Source organism: Opisthocomus hoazin, chromosome 22, assembly GCF_030867145.1.
Source record: "Opisthocomus hoazin isolate bOpiHoa1 chromosome 22, bOpiHoa1.hap1, whole genome shotgun sequence".
NCBI lineage: Eukaryota > Metazoa > Chordata > Aves > Opisthocomiformes > Opisthocomidae > Opisthocomus > Opisthocomus hoazin.
The window spans coordinates 10,178,505-10,187,585 of NC_134435.1; the positions used below are offsets into that span (position 1 = coordinate 10,178,505).

Below are 9,081 nucleotides of genomic sequence, written 5' to 3' on the forward strand. Positions count from 1 at the left end.
AGGCCCTGGAGTGCTCTGCATAAATGCAGGCACGGATGGTAGCAACAGAAGGGGCCAAGAAAATTCAGAGAAGACAACAGGGCTTGCTCTTTCTGACCCAACCTTTTAATGATCATCTGTCTACAAGGATAATAGGAACTCCGGGGGCCACTCAACCAACTGCCTTTCTAATAAGATCACTAGTCCAAAAATAATCTTAATCAATTAAAATATTCCCAAACTGCAGCCAATACTCTTAGTTACAAGGTCATCTCCAACACACAACTTCAAGGGGAAACTAATTATAGCGGAGGCGAGGTGCAAACTGCGCACCTCTGCTCGGTGCCAGCCTGCATAGTGTCTCCCCCTCCTTTGCCGTCAGTTTAAAGCATAATGGCCAGAAGGAATCCAAATTCTCTTCCTGTGTGTCAGGCTCTGCAGTTCAATTTATGATGCTCTCTTATGAGCAATTTCTCTGTCAGCACTGTACACAGATCACGCAAAAGACAGGTTTCCAAAGTTCCCTACAAATTTAGTGCAAGGCACCCACTATTCTTCCTTGGTTTTTTAACCTGCTTGGTTTCACCAGACAGGAAGAAATCAAATTCCCATTCTACAAATGCTTTTGCACATACTTAGGAGAACCTGACTCTGCCAGCAGAAACAGATACAGCTCCACTCGCTCCTAAAAGCCCGTAAATGGAAGCCAGTAGCCAGCCTCCCACATCCTGCTACCTCGAATCCACATCATAAACCACAGAAATCAGCTTCTACTGACTCAGAGAAGGCAAGACTACAGAAGAATGTCTCCATAGCTAACGGTGCAGACTGCAAAGTCAAAAGGTCTGGGTAATTTTACTGCTCAACGGCAGTTGGGACCATCTAACAATAGGACACAGCCAAACACCACGTGTCCTGCATGGGAAATATGCAGATGAAAACCAGACTAATTTATTTTTAAAAGCCAACTAGATGTTGGAAGTGCCACATTTGGCCCTAGCCAAGGCTGCTGAAATTAATATCACACCCTACTTTATTAGTCTCTGACTTCAGAATCTGTTTCAGCTCTGCTCTATCTTTCAGCTCATTAGAACAAACCTGCTGGAAGTGGAGATGTGAACAACGAGACACAACGAGGCTCACGCCAGATGCGTAGTTCCTGACGCACGGGCGGGAGGCCTCTGCAGAAAAAAGGGCTTTTACCAGGCTGCGCGGAGCCTGGATTCAGACCAGTCTGATTTCCGAGGAGCGAGCGCAGCAGAGCTGCCGAGCCTCCTTGGGAGCACGCTCGCACTGCCTTTCCCTCTGGGAACTGGAGGCTCCAGGCCCCTCGGCACCGCCGCAGAGCCCGGGGGACAGCTGGGTGCTGCAGCCACGCTCCCACGTGGCTCTGCTTCGCTCGGATGGGTGGCAGTGTGAGGAGGGCACCGCCATCCCAGCTGTCACGCTTCCAGCACCCTCTTCTCCATAGCAAGGTGACCCCCAGGCCATGACTGGTCCCGAGACGAGCGCCCACTGCCACCGCTGATGGAGAACAGGACAGGGCGGTGGCCAGCGCCCAAACACAGCTCCCTCTTCCTACCAAACCAACATCCGATCTCGAACGTCAACAGACGCTGCTATGTACCCAGACTGCGAGCACCTCCAGACGCAGGGATGTTCCACGCCAAAGGGGAGACAGGCCCTGGATGCGATGCAGAAATAGATGGCACTGTCACCCCGGAGCCTCGTCGTGTTGCCCGAGGGCTAGCAGAAAGAGCCTGTGAGACTTCATGCAAACTCTACAAGTGGAGGCAGGTACTCTCAAAGCTCCCAAAGGATCCACCCAGGAAAAACGGACCCTTCTGAAAGGTCCCACGGCAGATCCGTGTTCTGGGGTCAGCTGCACTGCAGGCTGCAGATCAGTCAAATGGGTTAGGACAACTACTGGGCCTCTGGCTGTGCTCCACGCTCACGCTTGGCCAGCCTCCTGCCGAGTGACAATCACCTTTCACACCTGGCTTCAGAAAACCTTGGGGGTCCAAGAGTCTTTATCAACAGCCCAATTCAAGAAGGAGGCTCACGAGGTGGACCAGGCATTGCTATGCTTGGAGAGAGCTTTCCTGGGCACTATTTGAAACACTGCATATTTGTGAACAATCACCCATCTCCTGGCGTGGGCAACCAACTCCCCAAGAGATTTAAACAGTCAGGGGAGACAGGAACCACCGTGCTCACTCCTCCTGTCTGTGTTTCAGAGACACAGTCTGCACAAAGAAGGCCATCTCCTCTCATTTCTACAAAGCCAGAGAGACTGTTCTTATTTTGTCCCTTCCCAAAAAAAGAGCAGCGTTTCCTGAATCCAGGATTATATATAGCAGAGATCAGAAAGCCCCATGTCCAGAAAACTCCCCTCTGATGCAGCTCTGCAGATGCCACAGCACAGACATGAGCGAAGAAAGAAAACTTGGCAAAACAACATGGATGAGCTTGATAATCCAGCATGACTGAAAAATTCCTGGGAGAGGCAGTCTGCCAAAGATCATCAAAAGTGAGAAGCTGGAGGCTTTCCAGGTGCAGCTGCTACAAGATCTGCTGGTCTGGAAGCAGAACTAGGGACTTGTTCTATAGATACCTGCCAAGAGACTGCCAAGGAAGAAAGCCATCGAATCAATGATGCCCAAATTGTCCTTGCAGTTTTTGATTCATAAGGAACCATGTCCTAACAGATGCAAGATTAATTGAGAATGTATTGTTCTCTAAAATTGCTATTGATCTGAGCTTCCCACACCTCTTCTTGCACACATAACAAGGTCTTACTAGAGCAAGAACAACAGTTACAAGGTTCAAAATTGAAATTCAACTTGATGTACACTGAAGAGCTGAGACAGTTACAGAAGCCAGACAGTTATTTTTTTGAGATCCTAAGTAAATCACATTTTTGGGTTTGATTTCTCAGAAAACAACATGACAAGAGACTGTGGCAGTGGATCTGGAAGCTGATGACTCACAGAAAGAAAGAGACTGAACTGAATAAATCCACTCATTCAACTGACTGAACTGTTGTCACTTAAACAGAACCTAATTGGCTCTTTAACGGCCTCTCTGAGCATATCCTTTTCTGTAATATGACCGATTATGCCATCAGAATTTATTGTTTATAGACAAACTTACAGAACAGTCAGGGAGCCTAACCTTTTTATAGATGTGTTTTAAGAGACGTTTGTTTCCTCTTTTTCAGATACGTGCACATTGAGATGAATAATTGCAGACAATAACAGGTCCTGATCTTTTATGTACTGCAGCAGCTCTTATAGCTGCTGATTTCGTTTTTCCTTATAGGTTTCACAATAAAGGCCAGTGATGCAGCAGACATCTGAAGTTAACTTAGCATATTGCAGAGCTAAGGGTTTAACCCCACTGAACTATTACTGCCATATGTTCCATTTCTTTCAGGGAATTTCCCAATGGGAAAGAACTCGGAAAATGTGAAGAAAAAACATCCAATATCATTTGCCCTACAGCTTCTTACTGTTTATTTCCAGTGCTTTTCTCTTCCTCACATGATAATCGCCTTATTGTAGAGAAGCACACTGCAGATGTGGGAGCAAAAGGGACTTGATTTCAGATCTACAGCTTGAGAGTGAACTGAAATGCTTTGGAAAATGGTGGAATTACAAAAAGCAGCTTAGGATTCCCAATCACCGGCAAGACAGAGGAAAGCTTTAACAGTCATACATAAAAAATTGATTCTAATAATTTCCTCTCGTGTATCTCACTCAGTTAAGGACAGATTCTCAGGGCTCTGGGTTTCCCCCAGGCGGGACCTCCTGCGCTCTTCCCAACACCAGTGTGACAGACACAGACATTTCAACCTTACAGGGTAAGGCTGATGTTTGTAGGACGACGTCAGGGACCAATGACCTGAGCCTTTATGTCTCAGCCAGGCACACCCACACTGCAGTTCACCTTTCCACCCTGTGGAAGTGGGTTAAAAACTCAGGCTTCTGTAATGCGGGATCAGTTTACCAGACACCAACTGTGTCTGAGCTACTCGCAAGCTGGTGTTCTGAATCATTTTCTTATCTATTTGCAGATAATACAGAATCATGTTTCTACGGTTTAGCTGGAAATCAATCAAATAAAAATTACGAAAAAAAGATTTGTAAAGGGATTGAGGAAAGGTTACTTCTAAATTATGTTTCAAATTCAGTTCTGAGAGGATTTGGTTATCAAATCCCAGACTCATAACTCACCCTCACGAAGCACACCATTCATTTCCTAGTCAAATAGGATTTGATGCATCTCATATGTAAGAAAAGGAACAGCACAATGCTCTCTGCGCAAAGCCTGACCCCGGCACACACAGCGTGGGGTGCTCGGGCACTCTGCTGCGACAGCAGGGCCCAGCACAGGCTCTGCGCACCCCGAGCCGATCACTGACCTCTCCATCGCTGTCAGATATAACGATAAACGCATCCACAAAACTGCGCTTCTTCTGGGCATTGGCTGCGTTCCTCTTCTCTTCCCCCTCTTCCTCCCCATCCTGACCTCGAGAGTCCAGGCCCTCTGTGGGCTTCTTCTTCCTTGGCATCCTTCACTCTGAAACAGAGGGAAAGATTAAAAGCCATTTGTTTCCTTCTGATTTAGATCTCCGCAAACTGTCATCATTTTTTTGCTATTTTTAGGCAAAATACCCCGGGAATTAGAACCTTATTACAAAGCGCGGTGGATTCAGCATTACTGGGAGCCACATGCGCCAGTCACCACTCACCTAGTTAAGAACACTTTATTATAGCTGATTGCTAAAAAGGGGTTTCAAGGGAACAACAACACAGGCTAAAGCCACTCTGAATGCCCTTGCTCCCAAGCAATGGGGCCTTCCTCTTAGCTCCTCCTGTTAAAGCTCCTCAGCAAACTGCTCCAGAGCATCACTTCACAGCAGGTCTCCCACCCTCCAACACAACCCCGAACTTCCCCTCCTCGGCCCCGCACCTTCACCGCCCTGGTGCAGAACAAACCAGGCTGCGGCAGCGGACCAAGCCAAAACTCGCATGCCAGAAGAAGCAGCCACCGCAGCACAGCCATTTGTCAGTTTTCATATTCAACAGCACAAGAGGGAAAGGCCTGATCCTCAAAGGATGCTGTTTTGCTCTCAGCACGGCAGCTCGATGGCAGGCTGCACCAGCACTACAAAAAGGGAAAACGCAGGCAGTGGCAGTAGGCAGGCTGGAAACAAGACAACAGGTTTATATCGCAGCCTGGATTTCTCAATGAGCATCAGCCCCCGGAAGTCCTCTGCGCAGACATGCCTGAACCATTCATATTACAGAAGGCACTTGACAAGCAGGGAGGAACCCGCTGAGCGTTATTAGTGCAAACCTGAGTGCTCTACGAGCAGCACAATCGAGGGCAGGTGCCCACACAATGCACGCCAGTACTTCAGCGTCTCCTCTCCTTGCCAGCCCCTAGACTGTTGGAGAGAGACGCACAGCAAGCGTTGGCCGCTTTGATCGAGAAGGACTCAGACAAGAGGATCAGGAAGGTATCACGGCGAACGAGAGCAGCGGGACGGCACACAGAGTTAAACCACCCTTTCCTGCCTACGTTTGCTGTTCAGCAAGTAACTCGACAACATTCGGCGCTTCCTGAACTGCGATCTAAAAGAGCTTCGCAAAGCAGGCTGAGCACAATCAGCTCTGTTTAAGTTAGCAATAAACATGTGCAGAGCGGTTCAGCAACAAGCCCCTCGTTACACACCAGAGAACAGCAGAGCTGGAAACGCAAGTCAAGTTGGCCGGTTCCCAGACCAGTGTCCTTCCACAGGATCATTCTGCTTTCCTTCAAGATCACTGAAATAGCTCAAATGTGCTGCTTAGATCTAAAACAAGAGTAAGAGAAGATGCAACAAAGACCCTGCATTACCCAATATAGAGCCAAATCCTCCTCTGTAACACCACAAAATCGCAAACAGCCGCCGTGTGTAGAAATACTAATGTGCAAGAAGTTCACAATCCCCACCAGCGCCAAGAACAGCAGTGTGCTGCTCCATCTACAGTCCGAGGCAGCAAGGTGAGGCTGAGAGGAATACACACGCTCCCTCCCTGCCATCTGCAGCCTTCAAAAGCTCCCTGAGCCTCTCTGCCTCCCTTCCTCTGCAAACACATGCACACACATGCCTAGAGACCAAAGATGATTATGCTGGTGAGTCAAGGTTTGCACCGAAGGTTTGCTGAGCCCTCTGAAGACAGAACGTTGTACAAACGGCATGCACAGCTCCAGAAGCGACTGCAACCATCACTGCAGTCCACAAATGTTTGTCTGTTTAGGAAGGGGGAATAAAAACAAGCGCTGCATTTGGAAAAGCATTGGCTCTTGGAAAACAAAGCTGTTCTGCTCCAGTTGAGCTGAACTCAGCTCTTGTTGGAATATTCTCATTATACCTTCTCCATTTTTTATCTTTTGCTCCAAATGCTCTCTTCGCGCTCTGCCCGGAGAGATGAGCCAAGCCTCACACCCAGCTGCTGCGAATTGCACCCACAAAGGGAGCCCATCGAGGTGGGGGGCACTCCCTTATCGGAAGAAAAACACTTATACAGACAGGGAGGAGCACTGGAGAGGCCTGCGCCTCTAGTACGTGAGCCCATGCAGCGTCACTCTGGTTTTGGAGAGACAGCCTGTAAACCTTTTTACCACCGCAACAAAAGCAAACAGCAACAAGCAACTGCCACACTGTCTTCTTTTTTTTTTTAACTCCACGCTGGTATCATCAGCTCTCCTCTGACTCTGCGATACATCTTCTGCTTGCTGCACTGTGCTAAACAAGAGATCACTGAGAAACATCAGCTGGAGTTATGATGAGTCACTTACCTCCAACATTTAAAGGAAAGGAAAAAAAGATGCAAGAGATGTAACCACACAACTCCCACAACGCTTCTGAAAACGAAGGGACTTGTGGCAAAGAGAGTCTCTGTAAACGTAACTAAGGGAACAAGACAAGGAAGAGATCACTCGTAGCTGTGCTAGTCTGAGGCTGTGAGTAGGAGAGAGCAGTAATAGCTTCTATTAGACAAGCTGGTATAGCTGAGGGAGAAAACAAGCATCAGAGCACACTCCCCCTCTTCAGGCAGGGAAGTGAAGCACAGAAGCTGTATTTTGCTTTTAGAACTCTTGGAAAGGACAATCGCTAGTGCCTGAGGTGATGATACCTGCTTTTAGGCTCAGCGAAAAAAGCCAAAGGCCGAGTTATCTAAAACCACTTTTGCAGTTTGGCTCACAGACTCGTTTTCCCGTTATCCAGGTTTTTTTCCCCAACTCTGAATTTAAGAGAATTTATTTGTAAATGCTCTGACAGCAAAGGTGACCTCCTGACAAGGGACTTGCACATGCCACGCTTCTCCAGTCACATTTTTAGGGATATCCTTGAAGATCCCCAACTTGTGATTATTTGTCATTTTCCCTCTCATCTATCATTTTGATGAATCAGAAAGCAATTACCAACAGAATAATTCTAAATCTTGACACTGCAGCTACAGACCTGCCAAGCTGTGACAGCTTGAAAAATGCTTGAAAATGAAGCCAAAAATGAATGACTCTCCTCCCCGGATGAGTTTCTGAGCCGTTTGAGACACAGGCTGTCGCTTTGTAAACAACCCCCCCCGCCTCGGGAAGCAGCGGCACGACGCTGGCCGGCAGCACCGCGAAGCGGCTCCACGGTCGGGCAGCTCGGCACCGCACACCTCCTCGGAAATATCACCCGCAGACCCTCGGCTCGACCCGGCACGCAGGGCCCCGCCGATGCCCTGCGACCAGCGGGACAGGAGGGCTCCCAGCGCCGCGGGGCAGAGGACTTGTTTACAGGATTTATCCGTTCATAGAGCAGTGTGTCCGCGAACGCCGCCGAGCTCTGCGGGAGATGCTCGCTGCTCAGCTGCCCTCCAGCCCAGCCCAAGCGAGTCCCGCACGCTGCACCTCTGCCACCTCCAAGGACAGGCCCTGCGTGGGGGGAGAGCAGCCCTCGCCCCAGCACCCACCCGAGACCCTCCCGATCTCGTCCCCTTCCCAACCCGCTGCCCGGGGACTGGCGGGGGTCAGGGCTACCCAACAAGTGTCACCCTGGGGAGGAAGCCGGGGGGGTCGCAGGGGGATGGGGGGCAGCTCGGCAGGACGGGCATCAGCCAGGAGTGGGGTCAATGATGGGGAGCGCACTGGGGCTGCCCCAGGAGAAGGGAAGGAGCCAGGCCTGGCGGGGGGCACCAGAAGTGGCGGGAGCGGGCTCCGGGGCCTGGCCTGGGGGTGCCTCAGGGGACGGGGCCAGGGCAGAGCTCCGGGGGGGGGTGGGTTTGAGGTGCCCTCCCCAGGGGACAGCCCCGGGTGAAGAGACCCCAGGGGAAGGGGCACAGCCCAGGGGAGCCAGCACCAGGGTGCCCTCAGGGAAAGGGGCTGGGGAGCGGCCCTTGAGGGGAGCCACACCGGGTGTCCCTTCCCCCCGGGGGACGGGGCTGGCGCCGGGGGACCGGTCCCCGCGGCACCGGTGGGCATGCCCGGGGGTCAGCCCGGGGAAAGGGGCCGGGGAACGGCCCCGGGGGTCAGTCCCGGGCTCCCCCCCGGGGGAAGAGCCCCGGAAGGGTTCGGCGCCCGCCCCCGGGAGCTCCGGGGCCTCGGGCCCGGCGCAGTAGGCCCCGCGGGGCACAGGTACTCACCGGGCCCGGGCCTCCCGCGGGCCGGCGCCCCGCCCCCGCCGGGCCGCCCCGCTGCGCGGCCACAGGCGGCGGCGGCGCCGCTGCCTCCCCGCCGCGCCGGCCCCGCTCGGCGGGTCTTCACCCGCACTCAAGTTGGCGGCGGAGGCCTCATTGCCCTCACCCAAGATGGCGGCGGCGGCTTCGCGGTGCGTCACGTGGCCCCGGGGTGGGGGTGGGGGGGCGGTGAAGCGGGCGGCGCCATGTCGCGGGCGGGCTGGGCGGCGGGACCGGCGCCGAGAGGCCTGGTGGGCCCCGACGCTTCGTCCTGAGGCGCGGCGGGAGGTGGCGGCGCCGTCGCCATTTTCTCAGCCCGGTGCCGGGCGGGGCAGCGGACGCCGGATCCCCGGGGAGGAGGCGAGCGCGGTGGGGGACGCCTCCAGCC

At 52.3% G+C, this 9,081-nt stretch overlaps 1 protein-coding gene across 6 annotated transcripts in view; it reads right to left on the reverse strand.

Annotated features, from left to right (window-relative positions):
• Window positions 1-8,839, reverse strand: part of UIMC1 (ubiquitin interaction motif containing 1) — a 40,686-nt gene extending 31,847 nt beyond the window's left edge. Inside the window, exons 1-3 of one of the 6 annotated variants that reach the window (XM_075441714.1) lie at window positions 8,661-8,721; window positions 5,719-5,839; window positions 4,403-4,560 (exon numbers count right to left, since the gene is read on the reverse strand). In XM_075441714.1, coding sequence (XP_075297829.1) covers window positions 4,403-4,552 — 150 coding nt within the window. In that variant the 5' untranslated portion in view covers window positions 4,553-4,560; window positions 5,719-5,839; window positions 8,661-8,721. Of the gene's footprint in view, window positions 1-4,402; window positions 4,561-5,718; window positions 6,711-6,828; window positions 7,540-8,660; window positions 8,740-8,820 lie in introns of those variants that run through there. The other 5 variants (XM_075441715.1, XM_075441717.1, XM_075441716.1 and 2 more) reach the window with 5 other exon arrangements.
• Window positions 8,840-9,081: the final 242 nt, after the last annotated feature.